This window comes from Eretmochelys imbricata, chromosome 2 (genome assembly GCF_965152235.1).
Source record: "Eretmochelys imbricata isolate rEreImb1 chromosome 2, rEreImb1.hap1, whole genome shotgun sequence".
Classification (NCBI taxonomy): domain Eukaryota; kingdom Metazoa; phylum Chordata; order Testudines; family Cheloniidae; genus Eretmochelys; species Eretmochelys imbricata.
Window position 1 is genome coordinate 122,248,894 of NC_135573.1, and position 20,085 is coordinate 122,268,978.

Here is a 20,085-nt window from a genome sequence, read left to right on the forward strand (position 1 = left end):
AAAGAGCAGACAGTAACAACCAAGGATGATTCTTGGACATAAAGAACCTAAGCAGCCTGATTTGTTCATACATAAATTATTTGTCTGCAGCCTGCAATTCTCAATTGCTGATTATCAGGCGGTACTGGCATGATATGGCTTCTTAAATTACAATAAATTGTGTAAGCTCAAAAACTTTTCTCTCCTACCAAGAGAAATTGGTCCAGTAAAAGATATTACCTCACCCACTGTGTCTCTGTAATATCCTAGGACCAACACGGCTACAACAACACTGCATACAAAAAAATTCAGAATTTATTAACAAACTGCTCGAGAGAAAAGAGAGGAGTTTAAATTTTTGATCTCTGAGACAATCTTTGATTGCCAGAATGTCCTCTCAGGCAACTCTGAATGCTCCTGATACTGTGTCTTGATCCATGGTGATATCTGTTGTTATCCTGGGTCCCAAATTCTGGCATCTAGAGAGAGATGCATTGATCATGGAAGATCTTCCCTTTAAGGGCCTGGGTCTCTTTAGTACAAAAACCTGACAAGGCTCTTCTCTTATTGAAGGACTCCTGGGCCACACTCCCCTCTCTCTTGGAGTTTATATACTGGCTTCTGAAGGAAAACAGGGAAGACCACGCACTTATGCTAGACAGAGACCATCATCTGATATCTTTTCCCAAAAAAGAGCCTTTGCACCTACAACAAAGAGTTTTTAAGAAAAGAAGACCTTCTTCCTCTGTTGTGGCTTCATCCCATTCTGTGTCTGTGTCAGAATAATCACTTTGACAAATTGGTAAAGAGTCTTTCTACTGTCAGTCTATTGAATCTACACCCTTCTTTTCGTGCACTTAGGAATCATCTGCAATTTTTCAGCTGAACCTGATAATCTTGGGCTGCTGGGTCTTTGAAATAGTCTCAGTCAGATATTCACTACAGATGCATACTATGCCTATCCCTGCTCCCTTCTCCTTCCCTTTTAAGGGGCTGTGCTCATGAGACACTGTTGTATCCGGAAGGGGAGTCCTTTCTGTCTCTCTGAGCAATAGAAGTTGTTTAGCTAAAATTCAGGGGGTAGGGTTTTTATTCTAATTACTTGCTAATACTGAAGAAAAAGTCAGGATGGCGACTAGTTTGGAATTTGAGAAGGCTCATTATCTTCAACCGACAATTCAGAATGGTAATCGGTAGCCTCCCCAATTCCATCACTAGATTCACTAGACTGGTTTGGGGTTCTTGATCTGCAAGATGCCTACTTCCAATCTCCATACTTCCAGCATCCCCTTATAAATATTCAAGACTTCAGATGGGACAGAACTATTATCCGTACAGAGTACTGTCTTGTGGTCTTTCTGCAGTGCCAATGGTATTTACCAAGGATCTAGCAGTCATCACTATTAGACTCCACAATAGCCAGAGCTTATCTGTCCCAAGACAGATTTGAAGCCACATCCAATCTCATCATTTATTTTCAAAAGCGTCCTCATACTACTGTAAGGAATTGGGTAAGACTTCTTGGGCACATGGCCACTTGCACATTCATCACACAGTGTGTGATACTACTGGCTGGCGAAAGTTGATATACATGCCTAGCAAACACTACATGGACACGACTCTACTAATCCCTCATGACATTCTAACATTAATAAATTTATGGTAAGATCTTAACCAGGTGTGCAGGGGAGTACCTTTTTCTTTGCCTTTCTCAACCAAGATTTTGGTGATGAATATGTCCCTTCTGGGTTGAGGAGCACATCTGGGCCGTCATCAGGCACAGGGTGTAATGGACTCAAGAGAAGTCTCATTGTCGTCATGGTAAATCTCAAAGGGACTCAAATCTTCTACTGGATTTAATAGATAGTGGGAATGTCTTACATTCAAATCCAATCTCCCTCCACCTCACCACTTGGCTATTGGCTCGATGTCAGAGAGCTCATGTTCCTCAGATGTCCAGAACATCTTGATCCAAAATAGAAAGGATTCCATCACATTAACATATGCTGCTAAATAGAAGAGATTCAGGTTATGGTGTGAATAATGATAGTTACATTAACTCCTGCATCCCTCCTGTCTTGGACTTACTAGCTTTTTCTGAAGTATTCAGAGCTATCTGTTAGCTTTACGTGCTTCTAGCAGTCATTTCTGCATATGACCACAAGCTCCAGAGCCTCATGGTGTTTTCCTAATGCACTATAGTTAAGTTTCTTCAGGGCTTTATTCATGTTTTTCCATTGGTAAAGGAACTTCCTCCAAGGGACCATAATGTGTTCTTGAAGGCTTAATGAGCCCTCCATTTGAACCTCTGGCAAGCTGTTCACTGTTATTTATATATGGAAAAAGTCCTTTTTTAGTAGCAGTCACATCAACTAGAAGAACTGGTGAAATGCAAACTCAAATGGCAGGCCCTTCTAGTATGATATTTCATAAGGATAAGGTATCACTCACACACCATCCCAAGTTCTCACCCAAAGTTCCGTTTGAACCAAATGATTAATTTACTAGTATTTTTCCATAAGCTACATTCTAATCAAGGGGTGTTTGACCAAATCCCTCAGTGTCTCCTCAAAGCTACTTATAGCATTTACTGACCGAATAAAAGGAAGAGTGGTATCAGCCCAAAAACTATCCAATTGGGTATTGGGATGTATTAGGGTCTGTTATGAGCTAGCTAGATTAGATCCTTCCTCTCAGATTAGAACTCACTCCACTATGGTTTGCGCAGCTTCATTGCAAATCATTCCCATTTCAGACATCTGCAGGGCAGCTACTTGGGATTCAGTCCATACTTTTCCTAGACATTATTCCCTGGAAGCACTGAGGTCTGATGCTTCTTTTGGCAGATCTGTGCTGCAATCTTTAAGTAGATTCTGTGCGTCGTCCTCTTTACATCAGGTTACTGTTTGTAGGTTACCAAGAGTGGAACATTTGTGTACAAGCACTTGAGGAAAGAAAACTTACTTAACTTACAGTAGCTGGAGTTCAAGGTGTGTTGTCCATATATATTCCATAACCTGTTCCCCCACCACCACCACCACCCACCCAACAGAATTCTGAAACATCTGGATTCTGTGGTGATGAAGGAAAAGAATGGCAGTTGGGTCCACACTGTCCTTTATGCTCTCTGTATGGGAGCAGAACACCTACTGCTTATGCACGGTCCCAATGGATACTGATGGCCAAAAGACTCCAATGTCTAGTGTATGGGGTGCATGTGCAGCAAGATTAGAATATATGGACAACACATCTCAAAGAATTCCAGTTACTGTAAGGTAAGCAACTTTTCTTTGCTATATGTTTTCTTGGTAAATTTATTTTATGAGTATGTTCTACCTGATTATATTGTAAATTGTTGTGAGATATATATATATATATATTCTATTTTTCTCTGAAGGTATCTCTTTGCAAAACCCTGATTAGCCTTGCTTTGGAAGGACTGTCATATTACCATACTTACGACAGATTGTTCTTGGGCATAAGTGTTGTCATGGGTTTTGTGGGCTGGACATCTTATGTGATTTTGCTGATTGTCAAGACACATACTAGTCTGACTAGGAGTACCCAGGATAATAAGGTAGGTTGAAATACGCAGTGATGTTGCTGGCTGGTTAATTAGCAATTTATACATACGTGTATCGTTTGTACAAAAACAGTAGACCAATTGGTACCCCCACAAGCAAAGCTGGAGTAAAAGATCCTTGCCAGCAGAAACTACTTGTAGTTTGAGGGAAATCTCCCTCACCAACCTTCAGGTACGGTTCAGGACATCTGAAAAGATGGGCCATTGTGTAATGTATGAGGAGGAGACCTGGACAGATCCCATTGCTTCTAGTTGCAATAGGTTTGTAGTTCACTGCAACTGTGTACATTGATTCATTAAATTCAAGAAATACAGACCATGTATCCATATTTAACCAGGTCAGTCTACACATCAGTGGAGACTCTGTTAGCTTTTTCATGACACTGCTCTTTTCCCTCCTCTTTACCAGGTTTCTTTTGTTCTTTTTTATTATAATTTTACTGAGATGAATTTCAGTCATAAGTTCTCTGACTGTGTTTTCAGTATTTCCCACTGCTTGTCGTTCATGACAATGCATTAGAAATGTAGTGTAGATGTATTAAAGGAAAACTGCTTGTATTTTGCTCAGTCACATTCTGAAACCACACTCTGACACGTTTCTTTCCATGTACAGTATTGGGCAATGTATTTGGAAATGAAGGCTTACTTCTCCCTAATATTGGCCTTTCTAATTTAATGCTAATGATAGCCGTTTTGCTGGTAATGCTGTATGAGGTAGGAGAATATAAACTAACTTCTCCCTTTTTTCATATTGGCTTAACATGAGAAGAACATAGCTGTGTAAATACATATTCACCCTTAATTCTAATTATTTAACATTAAAATATCTTGTGATTGTTAATCCAGACTTCAGACTTCTATTATATATGTATTTTTCTTTCTAATAAAGGCAAAAAGAAAATCATCTTACATTTAATTTCTTTTTTACCCCTCTGTGGCAATTTAAAATTAGATTTTTCCGAAGCTGAACAATTCCATTTTGGCATTTGCAAAGCATATAACCTGTTCCACTAAAAGACTTTAGTTGTTGTTTCACAGATCAGCCCTCTCTTTTTGTCTTGCATCTCACTCCTGATTTGCAGTGCATCAGAGATACAGAAAGTACATTTAGAAATAAACAAGAATGACTTTGATTGCCACCAAGTACAGATGCTTAGGAAATCATCTTTTTCATTCAGTCATCAGGAAAAGAAAAGACCTTTAATCTGAAAAGGCGAACAGAAAATTTTTACTAAAAGAAGGTTAACACCTTCAAAAAAATCTTTCAATATTTATTTCAGAATAAAAAGGCTTGTTTCATTTTTTAATGTAAATGAGGATCCGTGCTCAATTAGCATCTTTACTACTTCTAGTAAATTACTGTGAGAAAATTCCTATAGTGGAAAAAACCCAGACCTTTTACTGTCTGTGGACTGAAATGAGATATTCTTAGCATTTAATAAAAATGATCAAACAAAATGGAAAAATATTGAGAAATACAATACTACATAACTTCAAAAAAGGTTTTTTGTTATCAAGTATCTGAGAAAGTATTCAAAAACACTGGTTATAAACAAACAAATTCAGAATATTAATAGCTCTTTAAACAAAAACGTATTTTCTTTTTTAAATCAGTGTAAAATTGTTTTAGAATTGAAAATTGGTATTCATAGTTACCATTGTGACAGGGTCGGGCCAGATGGCTACAGGAGAGTGATAGAAGGTAGATTTATTAGCCCCAGTTTAAGTAGTTCCCTGAGTCAGGTAACAAGGAAAGTTCCAGAACAATCAGAAACTTTCTGGAAACAGTTAAGGCAGACAGGCTGATTAGAACACCTGCAGCCAATCAAGAATCTGCTAAAATCAATTAAGGCAGGCAAAGAGGGCACCTGGGTTTAAAAAGGAGCTCACTTCAGTTTGTGGTGCGTGCGAGGAGCTGGGAGCAAGAAGCTGAGAGTGAGAAGGTATACTACTGGAAGACTGAGAAGTATAAGCATTATCAGACTTCAGGAGGAAGGTCCTGTGGTGAGAATAAAGAAGGTGTTGGGAGGAGGCCATGGGGAAGTAGCCCAGGGAGTTGTAGCTGTCACACAGCTGTTGCAGGAGCCACTGTAGACAGCTTCAATCCACAGGGCCCTGGGCTGGAACCCCGAGTAGAGGGCGGGCCCGGGTTCCCGCCACCCCCCCAACTCCCTACTTGATACCGGAGGAGTTGACCTGGACTGTGGGCTCCACCAGAGTGGAAGGTCTCTGGTCTGTTCCCCGATCCACTAGGTGGATCATCAGAGACTGCGGGGATTGTTCTTCTTCCTTTTCCCCATGCTGGCCAGTGATGAGACTAACTGAGTGAACGGCAGATTTGAGCCATGAAAGTGGCCAAACTGAGGGCTGCTGTGAACCTCTGAGGTGAGCAAATCCGCCAATAAGTGCAGGACCCACCAAGGCAGAGGAGGAACTTTGTCACACCATATATTTATGGGGTCCATAGAATAAAGTCAAGTTTTATATTTAATTATTCTTGTAAAAGAAATTAAAGAGCCTTTTGTATCCATAGTCTGCAGATTTTCACATATTGTAGTAACCAGCTTTTTCCAGTAGAACCATTTCTTTCAGTTCAGACATACAATTAGTAGTTGGTGGTGAGAGCTCTGCTTTCCACCATAAAGTCATTAGCTTTATGGCTAGTATCAAAGCTACATGAAGAAATTGTTCTGTGTAACTAGACTATAATGGGCAAATAAGCTACCCATATCACAGTTTTATGATCTTATGGAGCTGGTTCTAGACTCTGGCTGGCTAATAGGACTGTTTACATTAATCATCTCCTAAAACTGTGTGTGGCTTTTCATGCTCCTCACAAAAACACTTCCCCTTAAAACAATGTGTTATTTAATTTAGGAAGAATTATAGGTTTATCAGTTTTTCCTATTTTTAAACATCCACCGAAAATGTAAATCTCCTTTCACCTGCAATTTGGAACCAAGTAGTGGAGCCAAAAGATCTATTTTAACATTTGTGATAGAATGAGTTGCATTAGGTCAGTTTTCAATGTGACATATCTTATCCAAACTTAATATGACATAGCATGCCAGAAATTCTATTTTTAAAAGTCATTTAGATCTGATACTTCCCATCAGCTTAGAGAGAGACAGTTTTATGTCAACTACAGGGGAAAGAAGAGGAATGAATGTTTTACATTAGCTACCTGGACTCCTCTCCCCTACATGTTTAATACGTTTGCATATTCCACTATATATTTTTACTCCTCAAAGAAGTTGACACAACTTATACAAGAAAAACAATAGATAGGGTCATTGGGTTTTTTTTAGGCTTTGTCAGCATATAATGTACCAAAGACTGCCCTTGGATCCTAAGGCTTTTGCATGTTATGTCAAGTTGTAATGGGCTTCAGAACAAAAATATTTAATAAAACTTTAAGCTTTCAAATATCAGAATGTTCCCAGACTACACTGAGTGGTTCCTGAATCAGTGTAAATAAAAGCTGTGACAAGAAAGGAAAATGCTTATTTAATGTTCTTCTTTGTAGACATAGAAGTGATGATGTACACTAGTGCTATTTTAAGCGTAACCTACCAGTTTAGAAAATTTCATCCATTTCTATGTGTACATCAGAGTTTTATATTTTCTGAAATTCCTCTTTCATACAGGCACTTTATTTAGCAATAAATAAGCACGATAGAACAATCTGCATTCTCTCTTACATACTAAAAGGAATATTCTCTTTAGGTTATAAATTCTTTGGCAAAGCCCAATTGTTTTTAAATCATTAACAGGGCTAGCTGTGTGTAGAAGCTTTTAAACAATAGTTACCTATAGCTACCTCTTGTCTATAGTCTTATACTTAGATTTTAAGCTCTTCGGGGCAGGGCTCATCTTTTTTGTGATGAGTTTCTGCAGTTGCTAGCGCAATGGGGCTAGGGCTTCTAGTAGCTTTCACAATACAAATAAAAATAGCCATGTCCCTTGATTTCTTGTATGAACATCAAAATCCAAAAAGGTTTAGAAAAAAGAGGATTAATATCAAATAAATTAATTTCAACAAATAAATGCAAACTTGAAGCCTCTTCTTGCAGACCTGCCTTACACAGCAAAACCTTACTCACATAAGAAAAGGCTGTGGAGAATCAGTTCATAGTTCCTGAAAAGAGTGTTGAATTTTTCAATAGCAATTAAAGAATTTTATTCCAGTTCGATAACTGAAGTTTTTTCTCCTACTAATTTCTTACACAAAAGAAACAAATGTTCACATGGAATTTTACGTTGAAACCTTTGGACGTAGTAACTGTTATGCAAACTTGGGTGCTAAAATTTATTTTTCTAAATGCATATTTAGACACCTAAATAGAAGTGTCCTTATTTTCCAAACTATTGAGTAATTGTAACTCCCTTCGATATTTAAGTACGTTGTGCATGCGCAGATCAGTGTTGTATGTACCAGATTGTGCACACTCATTTTTTTCACGCGCACTTTACTGTAAGTCCTTTTGCTTGAAAATTTAGCCCTACATGTCTAAATGCCACTCCTAAATATTTTTCTGCCTGGAAACAGTATACATTGAGCTGATGAGCTGCCTTGTACATTAGTGTGGCTGCTTTCTTGGAATAGTATTTAATGTACTGTGCATCAGATAACTGGGAAATAGTATTCTGGAGTTTGAAATATTAGAGTATTGTTTCAGGAATGTTTATATAAATCATTTGCATTTCAGGCATCTACTGTTCTCCTCTTGTATGGTTTTGCAGCTACTGGAGTATTAATAGCTTTTTTCCTGCTGATTCAAACCTGTCCATGGACATATTACATATATTGTCTGTTACCGGTACCAGTATGGTATGCAGTTGTGAAAGAGTAAGTAAAGAATCAAGCTGTTTCATAAACTCCTCTCGCTCCTCTTCTACGCCCCCTCCCTTTGTTGACAATCAAATTATGCAAAATCGTTGAGAAATGTTTTTCTTCCTTTTATGAAGTATTCATTTTCCAGGACATTCTAGGACATTCTTGTTTATCTCTCCCTAGCAGTTGGAGTGGGGTTTCCAAACTGACAGCTATATTTGGCCCTTCTAGTAGATACCTCTTCTACTTGGAAATTTTTTCGACCAGTAAAAATGGTCTTACACTCTCAAAAACAAAATAACATTGCAGGGTGTGGGAGAAGCTGCCTCTAGAGTATTGCCTCTGGAGCAAGTTTCTGATGTGTTGGAGAGGAATTTGTAGAAACTGATTTCATAAGTTGGACAAAAAAATTTTCAGTGATTTTCGAACTAAGTCCGATCCTCCAATGTGCTGAACACCAGCACCATTCAGAATCAGGCTCTAATTCTGCAAAATTGGTTGATGGTTCTGGCCTATGCTGAAAAAATGCTCTTGATTATGGAAATATTTGTAAGTTTGCGGTTGCCGTTACCTGCCTGACATAATGGCTTTTTGTATTATTCAAAGCAAACTGGACAAGCTCCTGTTGGCTTTTAGTAATGACCTGTTTAACTAGACACTAATAAAGCTAACCAGGCATATTTTTTGTCAACACTCTTGAATTTTGTTGTCCGTTTCAGTGGATGCTGAACTTAATGTAAATATTCTTAAACTCTGTAGTCTATACAGATGAAGGTAGTTCTGATGGTTTTAAAATAGTGTGTAAAGTTAAAAAAATGAGGGCTGCTTCTGAGCACTTACACTCTTAAAACTCCTAATTTATGGCAGTGATCCTGTCTAATTTGTTTAACTAAAGATAATGATTATCCTGTGCTATCTTCCTAAACAGATTCAGAGTTATTCAAGACCTTGTGTCATTGCTCTTGGTATTTCCTCTGGGTCAGTCTATTGGATTCTTAGGAGCTGGTGCTCTGGGAATTGAAATATTAGTAAGTACTTAATTACTATGTATTTATAAAGGACCTCATTGCTAGCTTTTTATTTGCTTGAGGAAATGTTGCTTTTATTAGAGTTTTGTTTTTCATTTTCTTATTGAAATTTTTTTACTAGGTTTTCAGCTTTTTCTACCGCTCTACACTTACTGTTGGTCTCATTGCCTTTGCTGGCTGGCCATTGATCACACGACTGTGGGCTCAAGCAAAGGTACAGTAATGCTTTGCCAAAAGGCATTAAATTGATTGGTAGTTGGTTACCTTTTAGTAAATGGTTGGTCTCCTCTTTTGGACTGTGATCTCCTAATTCTTGTTCCTGTAATGCACTTCCTGTTATCACTATAATGGCTAACATCAAGCAGGGCAAGATAATGCCACGTTTCCCAGATCTATTGATGTTACAGTTTTACAGACCAAGCAGTAAGGGTGCTGACCGACCAGTGCTGCCATGACACTTGACTGAAAGCTTATCTTGACTGTAGTGTATCTGCACTGCTTTTGGTAGTTACCGTAATGGGCCAACAAATTGGTTGGGAAATCCAAGTTTTCTGCTGAAGTCTAGTGTCCCAGTTAGCTGTGGCATGCTGCCATCCTGTTTTCAGGCTAGCTTCAGTGTTACCAGTGTTCAGTTGTTGTATTCTATGATGTAATAATTATAAGTGCTTGGGATAAAATCCCACGAAAATAGTCACGAAACATGCACAGATATTTTACTAAAATGTAACAGTTTTATAAACATTGAGGTCTTTAGAGGAAGCTTACAATGATTAGCCACAATACTGTAGGCATGTAGCTATTTAATAAATACAAATATTTCTTGAAAATTAATGTTTAAAATAGCTATTATAATAATCTGTTGCTGGTTCACTAGCTCGGTAACCAAACAGTGTGCCTCGTCTCACCTCTGAAGCTGCCATTGTGCTAATGTTTCCCAGCAAAAACTCTAGTCTGGTGCTGTAGGGTGGGAGTCAGGTGGCACAGTTTCCACTTGAATGCATGGGAAAGCTGCAGCTTTCGATGTCCGCCATCACTGTTACTTTATTCAGAAACCTTTTTAATCCAAGAAACACTGCAAATTTTAAATTTTAAAATGTATTATGACAACCTGAAAAATCCTTGTTTTCTCTTGTATTCAAATGAGAGAGATTCCTGAGTCTTGCTCTGCATTATAAAACTGTCCAGGTGGCAGCTTTCTATTTGACTGTTCATAATTTTTAATTGTATTTAAGAAAATTAATGATTACTTGTTCTTCTGAGTAGTTATAGTGTAGAACAGCGATTGGCAACCTTTGGCACGTTAGGGAAAGCCGCTGGCGGGCTGGGATGGTTTGTTTACCTGCAGCGTCTGCAAGTTCAGCCGATTGCAGCTCCCACTGGCCATGGTTTGCCGCTCCAGGCCAATGGGGGCTGCAGGACGTGGCGGCCAGGCCTGCACCGCTTCCCGCAGCCCCCGTTGGCGTGGGACGGCAAACCTGTGTAGAACATCTGTGATCATATTAGTTTTATTGGGATCTCATCTTGCGTTTCACTCATTTCCATAAAGTTATGGATAAACCCAGTTTTCTGAGTAACAAGTTGTGCTCAAAAAGAAAAGGAGTACTTGTGGCACCTTAGAGACTAACCAATTTATCTGAGCATAAGCTTTCGTGAGCTACAGCTCACTTCATCGGATGCATTCAAAGGCCCCAATTCAAGAAAGCACTTAAACACACTTTTACTTTATTTTCCTCTTGATTTCAATAGGACTTTAGAAATTATTTAAATGCTTCCCTGAATCAGGGTCAAATGATATATTATTAGCTCAGTATAGCAAATACAGAAATGTTTTCTTTGTATAGTCAATTTTGTCTGCAGGCATGATTTCCAAAGATGCTGTTGTTTGTTTCTTTGTTTTAGGTAACAACATTGAGCTGGACTCTATTATGTTTACTCTTGGCAATGTTTCCCTTGATGCCTGTTGTAGGAAGAGAGCCTAATATTTCTCTGGTGTAAGAACATTTTTTTGATTAAAGCTCTTTATTTTTCCATTTAATATTCACAAATTTAGGCTGCGTTTTGTCAATAGGTGAACCACTGTATTATTGAAAACCAGCTGAGGCAGATATTGAATTTAAACAATGTGATCACAGATGCCTTTCATTTGGGATGTACATATAGTTTGAGCCTTTATTATGATGATTTTTAAAAGTTTCCATTCAACTTGCAGGCATTTCACTCTTGAGACTGTTCCTTTTAATTTCTATTTAACTAGCCCCCTCATTTTTTCATCATTCCCCTTTTGGAAGTTAAATACTACTGTGGTGGGTTTCTTTGGTATTTTGCCCCTTACAAGGATGTTAAACTTAACTACATTTATGACTAAATGGAGAACTTCAGTTGCTACTGTCAGCCAAGCTCTTTTAATTTTCATTAATTTTTATAACAGTAAAATAAAACAAAACTTACATTATTCTATTCAAGTGAGTTGAAACCATCTTTTAAGAAAAGAAAATAGTGACATTCTTTCTATCAGAATCAGACTGTTGTATTACCACTAATTTATATTATCATTTAAATGCAATTTCTTAATGTGACCCAAAAAACCTTGAAGCAAATTACTTTAAATCACAGATCTTTGTAATTCAACTCCTAGACTTGCAAAGAAAGTAGTTCAAAGAAAGCGAAGAATGATGAACAAGACACATAAACAAAACAAAGACCTAGGATAGAGAAAAAAGAAGGCCACAGTGAATGTTTATGGATGACAAGCCTTCAAAAAACATCTGTCACATCATTAATTTTAACCCCTTAGCTCTGGTTTCCCAAAGATGGGTTGTAGATGCTTTCTGAATGTTTCTAGCTGTAATTTTGTAACATGACTAGTTTCATTCCTGTGAGAAAAATCCTATGGGAAAATCATTCTTATGAGAATTTTATAAAGAGGGACATTTTAATAATTGTTTGGTTTGTTTGGTTAACAGAACAGTAGCAGGTTTGGTGATTCTCCTGATCTCTTCCTTCTCCCTGGCATCTCTTTGTAAAAGCAGAAATAAATATATGCCTAAGAGAGATCTGACAATACTCCTTTTTCAGGTCAGTTGCTAATTTTCAATACATTTGAATGTTGCAAAATAATTTTTATATGTATATTTGTATGTACTGTCTAAGGACCCAGTTCTGCAAACTGCATGAAGAGGTTCTGTTTATTATCAGGAGTTATCCAATTGACTACTTTTTTATTTATGGTAGTAAGTACTTTTAAATATGGTAATGTTTGCAGTATCAGATACTCATTCTCTGTATATGTGTATTGATGCTTATGTATAGATACGTACACACATGCACACGTTTATATGCCTTCCTCTTCAAGGTCAATGTCTTACCCTCAATCCACATGTGTAACTTCCAGTGACCTTTGTGTAAACTCCATTCGCTGATCCAAGGACACAGTATGGTCCTACGGGTTTATCTTTTTGATTTCTGACTTGAACTTGAAGAATAGCATGAATCTGTAATCTAGTTCTTTTCTGCTGGTTAAAACCATTTCTTTTATCATGGCAAAGTTGAGAATTACCTATGGCTTTCTGAAATTGGTGGGTATTTCTTTCACAATATATGTTAATTATAAATTACAGGAAGGATTTTGAAATTTTGCGCATCTGTTTTCATTTTAAATCTCTTACAGCATTTGTCCCCCACCCCACCCCTGACTTAAGTTCTAATAGTTTTTTTTAAGCCTTATGAATGATTTTAAGTTGTTGAAATTTCTTACTGACTTAAACAATGCATTCAGTACATCATGGAGTTAAGCTTGAAGACTGAACAGTACAGATTAAAAAACACCAAAAAATCAGGTGCCTAAAATGCCTCTTTAAAATATGTGGTGCTTATGTGTACAAAGGTAACATTTTTTGCCTCTTTGGCTCAATGCCATGAAAAGAAGTGTGTGAATTTCTAGGGCTACTTTTTGTAGTTCCACATTTAAACATTTAAAATTCTCATAACTGTCATTTGGCAGGCAGTGAATCGCTCAGTGGCATGTCTCAAAACAAGTGCTGTAATACCCCAGTCACTGGAAATGCCGCCTTATAGGGTAGTTCATTTGGGCTAGTGGAGGATCCTGTATACAAGCGGACCTGGAGTTAGAAGGGAAAGAAAACGCCAGACCACGTGTGAGCCAGATAAGAGAATTCAGGAAATTCTACTCACTCCCAGAACACTTGATTGCATCAGCAACTTTTGTCTGGTTGTTCAGTGAAGACCTTCAGGAGCTCCCCAAGTCGCCCCTTGAGTAGTGGTTCCTTCCTTTCATTGATAACTAATCAGTAGTCTCCATTAGATCTTACTTCAAAATCTCCCCAGTCTCTCTCCAAAGGCAGGAGGGACCAAGTCCATGGTTCTCATCCCTTCATTCTTCCTCAGAGTGTGAGAAAGGAGAGATTAATTCAGATTTGGATTTGGAAAAGTAAATTGCAGAGGCCTCACACAGACTTTCACAAATCTTTCTTCATTGTTAAAAATGTATTAGTTGCTATGAAGCTGTAGGCGCTCAAAAGGAAAAAGGATTTCAGAAGACTGCTAGTGTTCCTGGAACATGAGAAACAGCTTTACCTGTTCACCCCTCTGCACAGAATCTTGAAGACACACCTCCGTCACTCTGGGCTCCAAAGTACCTCTTCCTATATCGTCTCCAAACTGTACAAGCTCAATAGTAGCTTCCAGCTTCTTGGAGCATGTTCCTGCTTCTGTTCAGGTGGATCCGTCAGAGACGACGGCTTCTCCTCTCCTGGTCCTGTTTTCCTAGTCTGGGTGCCCTAAATCCTGTCACTCATCCTTTGCCTCTTTCTCTTAGGTGACAGTATTGCTGGAAGAGCAGGAGCTAGAGGCTATGTGCACCCCATTTTGAGTCTTTTGACTTCAACTGACTTAAAATTTCTTGTGGTGATTACTTCTGCCTGTCATTTGGTTAAGACAACTACTCTTTCATGCCAGGAACCCTATAATGCTCTCCACAAGGGCATGGCAGATCTTTTTATTTGCTTGAGCTTACTGCTGCAGGTTGTTTTGAAATTTCATCTGAATGAGGATGTCTTCCCTCCCAGTGTGTGCCATAACCCAAATGAAAGATTGAGCATAATTTATACTTCTGTAGGACCTTTAAAGCTTTTCTACATAGGAACCAATCATTACAGTATGTCATAGAACTGACTTGCCCAAGTGGATCAGGACTAGCATCTTGAAAGCTGAGGTAACATATCTGGAGAAGATCAAGGCTTATTACATCCGGTTAGTTGCCCTTTCTTTGTCAGAAGGATACCCAGCCTTAGTGGATGAGTTTTGGAACTTCATGATTCTTGTATACTTTCATGAATTATGGCATTTGGGTAGAGAGTGCGCAGACTGAAGAAATCTTAGGGGATCAGCCTTCTTTATTAAGGTGGGGGACTGGAGATTCAAATATCTGCCCACTCGTTTCCCATTCCAGTACATCCTATCTTCTTAGTCCACTGTTTACTGCAGATGCTGCCACTGTGACCATTTCCCTTCCTCTGTTTAGGTTGGCACTTTGATATAGGACCCTGCAGTCTGGCTTTGTCTTATGGCACATTTCTTCCCTTACCATTTAGATTTTTGAGGTGCTGTGAGCTTAGGCACTTGTAGCCTTCCATGCCTGCAAACAGCATGGATTTTTGAGGGATAAGGAGTCCACTGGTGAACTGCTTGACCTTTTGTCAGCTAGGATCTTTGGAGTGGTTGGGTGGCAGACAGGCCTTGGTGGCCCACTTCTCTACTTCAGCAGGAAAGATCCATGTGGAGGCTTGGTGCCACCTATGTCAATAGGTTCACTGGGGGAAGCTGCTATCAGCTTTTCTGCAATCTGGCAGCAGGAGTCTCAGGGTAGGTAAAAACAGTGACAGCATGTATTTATCTCCAGCAGCATCCTTGCTGTCAGCCCACTCCTTCCCTTCTGGCAGCAGGATAATTCTCAAAGATAGACCCTTTGTTCGACTCCTGAGCCCTATTCCTGGATTGACTTCAGTTTTAGACCTAATTCTCCGGCTTGACACAATTCACTGTTCATTTGAGCTATAAAGTACTAATTACTCCCTATAAGGATAAAAACCGCAAACAAGGGTTTGCTGTTGATGGTGTTAGACCATAAATTTCATTTTTAGTTGCACTTTGTTCAATATAGAGATTGTCTTTTTTAATACGGTTTTGTGTTTAAAAAATCGATAATCATAAGACTTCAGGAATGGGAAAAAATGTGGGATGCTTATTGTTTGCCAACTATACAGTGTTTACTGAATCTCTTAAAATTCTCTAACTGGAGTGCACATTAGTTTAAATTAATCACAGAGGTGTCACAGCAGATTTGTATACAGAAGCCAGTGTAGTACAGGAAGCTGTTTTGTCCATTTGTTACTAACATGGATCTCAGTTATGGCTCCTAAGAGACCTGATTTTCATGTGGATGTGAAGGTATCACATTCCCTGTGAAAAGGGTAAACTATTAATATCATTTTACAGATGGGGAAATTAACGAAGACTGTGACTTGATTAAGGCCACAATAGAAGTCATTGTCGATGCTGGCTTAGAACACAGGAATTCTTAGCTACCAGTCCTAGGCTTACTCCATGCTCTCTTTTGCACCATTCTCTTTCCTTGTGGCTATAGATCATGTTGGTTGCTTAGCAGACAAACTGCCTCAATTGCTGACTGGGAGGGGCACCAATAGTAGTAGCTCAGGTACTAACTTCTTTACCCCGAATTGGTCTGGTATCCTCTCAGAAGCTGAGATCTGTGGCTGTGTTTTTCACAGACCCCAAAGGCCAGCCCTGAGCAGCTGTAGGGGCTGGGATCATGAATAACCTGTGAGCTTTAGGAATAATCAAGGACAAGCTTTTCAACTCTAGCTCTGGGTTTACATTTTCAAAGTTGTCTTCACAAGTGCTGGAAACTTTTTTTTTTTTTTTTTAATGAAAGCTGCAACGAGCCTGAACTCTTTTACGTCTCCAGAATTAGGTATTCCCAGAAGCTTTGATGCCACTTTGACACCATTTTGGCAGGTTTACTCACTTGCTCAGGTCACTACAGAGGTGTGAAGTGTACTCTCTGGGGATTATCCCTTAGTGGGTATGATTTGATTTCACCAGTGAGTAGGGCATAGCTGAAAGGCAGCCAGATCCCTAGGGCACAAAATTATTTTCCAAGAAGAATATTAAAGGGAAGGGAGGTTATCAAGCTGCTCTAAATCCTGCAAATGTTTTCCAGTGTATGGATGCTTGACTGAGATGATACTCTGAGCCTTTTGAGGTCTACCACTTATTACTAGCCGGTACAGATGTATGTAGAAATATCTCTTGTATACTCTTATGGCCTGATTTAAACATGATGAAAGTAAATAGGTCCTGCAGATGTTCTGCACTTATGAAAATCAGGGCATAAAAATTCCCTATTATGAAGCATGAAATTTTTGCAATTACCACTAGATGTCACTGTGTATGGCTTGTGAATGGCAGATATTCAAAGAGTACATACGGCAAGGAACAATAAGCAATACTGTGGCCTAATAATTAGCATCTCTCTTTAGGGTGACCAGATGTCCCAATTTTATAGGGACAATCCTGATTTTTGTTTTTTTCTTATACCTTTCTTATATCTCCTTTACCTTCCACCCCCCACGTCCCGATTTTTCACACTTGCTGTCTGGTCACCTGTCTCTCTTTCACTTGTCTTAATATCATTTAAATCTCATATTGTTTGTAAAACGCCTAGCACTGTGTTGCTGAACCTGATTTTGCCTTTTAGCACTACCACAATATTGCTACTATATAATAATAAATGAAATTCTAGTTGGAATGATTTCTTTGGTTCATTGTTGTCTTGCTCCAAAGTAACACAGCCATCTTTAGTTAGGTCATAGAAGAGTTTTCTTGTGTTATTTTATAGCTATCTGACAGCAAATCAAAGGACACCAATCTTTAAAGAATAGACAGTTCAAGAAATTAACCTCTTGTATCCTAGTAGTTCCTTCTCTCTTTGCATTTCCCATCCTGATGTTTGCTGGTGGTGCTTGGGGGGAGTAGATTAAAAATGAATCCCACCTTCAGCACGGCAGGACTCCTCCATCCACTTTTATAGTTTTTTATATACACCCAACTAAAACTAAATGTCAACAGGGGAAACTGATGGCTTAGTAGACTTTGAATGCAAGAGATAAGTAGAGCCATTTTTTCTGTAATTAGAATGAAAGCCCAAGATTTATAGGGCAGAGGTAAGGACAAACGTTAAGGACTCATTAGAACTGAGTGTAAAACAATGTGCTAAATACTCTTGCTTGATGATCCACTGTAAGTACTTCTCGGATCTATAAAGATAAGAACACAAAAGGTACCTCTGTTATAAATCTTTATTTTAATATTTCATATTTAAATCTATCTTGCTCTCATACGCTCCCTCCTCCCTTTTCTTATAATGATTCGGTTTGATCTAGGCGAGGCAGTTATGCAAGTGTGAAACAACAGTTTACATAGTCTTCATTTAGTTTAGGAGAACCCACCAGATTAACTGTCTGTTTTTATTAGTCTGAATTTTTTTTTCCTTTTAGATGCTGAACATAGCACTTTCAACATATGTTGTGAACAGTACCCACAACAGTCTTCATCATAAGCAGGGACTGCCTGTAATTAATCAAATCATTAGTTGGACAACACTAGGTAAGGAGACCTTCTATACAGATCCAGTTTACAGATAACTTTCAGGAAAAGGAGAAGAGATTTTTTTTCCCATGATCTTTGCACTAACTTTTTTCATGTAATTTTGCACAGTTTTTTAAATTTTGTTTTATAACTAATTTTGACAACACCATACTTTAAATTTATGTAGCTCAAAAGTAATTCTTGCTCAAAATCTAGGCCTGTTTTTATTTTAAAAATTGGTTACATTTTCTCTGGGAAATATGAAACAATAAAATGTTCTACAAAAATGGCTCATGTTTAAGTCCATAATGAAATGTGGAAAACCTTGAGTTATAAGTAATTTTTATTTTATGAAAGTTTTGCAGAGCTCTGTATGCCTTTTTTAAAAATTAATTACACAGATTTTTTTTTTTTTTTTACTTGTAGCCAGGGAAAAGCAATCTAAGACAGTATACATGCAAAACAGTTAATAAAGCAAAGTGGTACAATGTCGTTTCAGGAAAATTATTTGCATCAGCTGTGGTTTCAATTTTTACTGAAACATAACAGCAAAGACAATTAGGTGCATCCGTGAGTGTGTGGTAGAACTGTTCAAAACTGCCTCAGAAAATATTTGTGGTCTGATAGTAGTATATGTTAAACATCTGTTAAAGCCTTAATATCATTTTTAAAGGATCAAACAGCATAGAACTCTGTGGATTTTCATATGATCCTAACATTAAGAACCTATGATTACCGTAAGCAGTTGTACTTATTGATACTGTGAAATATAGTAACATGAAACCATCAGTCTTTCTGTTATAAAAGTAATCTCTGTAGTAATCTCCCAATGGATTTTAGGCATTTGTAGATGTTCTGTAGAGGCTGACTCAAAAATTATCTTTATCCACGACTATAGTAATCTAGGAATGTAGGGATTTGTTTCAGAAGTAAATATATCCCATTTAAGGCTTGATATCAATTTTCTGCTAAAACTCAAAACCAAAAATGTAACCTTTGTTTATGACTAGTATTTTGACCTTTGTTATCTGGTTATTTGATGTTTTACATGCTGTATGCATTTTTATACTGGTGGAATTGCTATATCTTAAAGAGACACTTTCAATTTTAACAATCATGCTTCTGTCTGAACATTATGTACCTAATAGTCTACAGTAATACCTAAGATTAGTACAACTGAACATTATTAGGGAAAACATGCTTTTCTCATTCTTTTCAATTTTCTTTTGAGCATTTTACAATACTATCATCCTTTCTCCTGTTTATCTTGTATTGTAAATTAGGCCCCAGTTCTGTTGTGAGTTTTGTGTGGGCAAATCACCACCAGTGAAGAAAACCTTTGAAGTCATTGGGGTCCACCTGCACCAATCTCAGTGCAGGACTGGAGTTTTAGCTAGTTTTCCCTTTTGTGTGTGAATTTTACCCACAGTAGCAAGTGAGAGAACAATATTTTTAAATTGGAAGCGAGTTGGGTAGAGGAGGGTAGATGATTAGAATTACAAGGTAAGACATGCTAGAAATTGCTTCTGCTCATGTGCCTAGAGGATGATGATTGTGGAGTGGGTGGCTATATGACAAAAGTAAAGCTAATTGTACAAAAATTCTTCCATATCCTGTACTACAGATGTGTTGACTATTTCAGCAGAACCATAATATTGTGAATAATCCACATCTCTGAGCAGCATAGTTAAACTGACCTAAGTCCCTCTGTAGGCAACACTACGTTGACGGAAGAATTATTTCATTGACCTAGCTGCCGCCTCTCAGGGAGGTGTATTACATAAGCCAATGGGAGGCGCCCTCCTGTCAGCGTAGATAGTGTAGACAAGCCTTGAGATTCAAGCTGTTCCTATTTGTTTTGCTTTTTTTTGGCTGGACAATGGCTGGGTACTTGAATCCAGTCTCTTCTGGTTGGGGAGGTAGGCAGTGAAGAACTACCTCCCCAACCAGAAAAGACTGGATTCAAGCGCCTAGCA

At 38.2% G+C, this 20,085-nt stretch overlaps 1 protein-coding gene across 8 annotated transcripts in view; it reads left to right on the plus strand.

Annotated features, from left to right (window-relative positions):
- PIGN (phosphatidylinositol glycan anchor biosynthesis class N) overlaps window positions 1–20,085 on the plus strand; it is a 135,739-nt gene that overhangs the window by 87,050 nt on the left and 28,604 nt on the right. For 7 of the 8 annotated variants that reach the window (XM_077810753.1, XM_077810755.1, XM_077810758.1 and 4 more), the window contains 7 exons: window positions 3,377–3,556; window positions 8,272–8,411; window positions 9,325–9,424; window positions 9,546–9,638; window positions 11,324–11,415; window positions 12,388–12,499; window positions 18,019–18,127. In XM_077810753.1, coding sequence (XP_077666879.1) covers window positions 3,377–3,556; window positions 8,272–8,411; window positions 9,325–9,424; window positions 9,546–9,638; window positions 11,324–11,415; window positions 12,388–12,499; window positions 18,019–18,127 — 826 coding nt within the window. The remainder of the gene's footprint in view (window positions 1–3,376; window positions 3,557–8,271; window positions 8,412–9,324; window positions 9,425–9,545; window positions 9,639–11,323; window positions 11,416–12,387; window positions 12,500–18,018; window positions 18,128–20,085) is intronic. The other variant, XM_077810761.1, reaches the window with a different exon arrangement.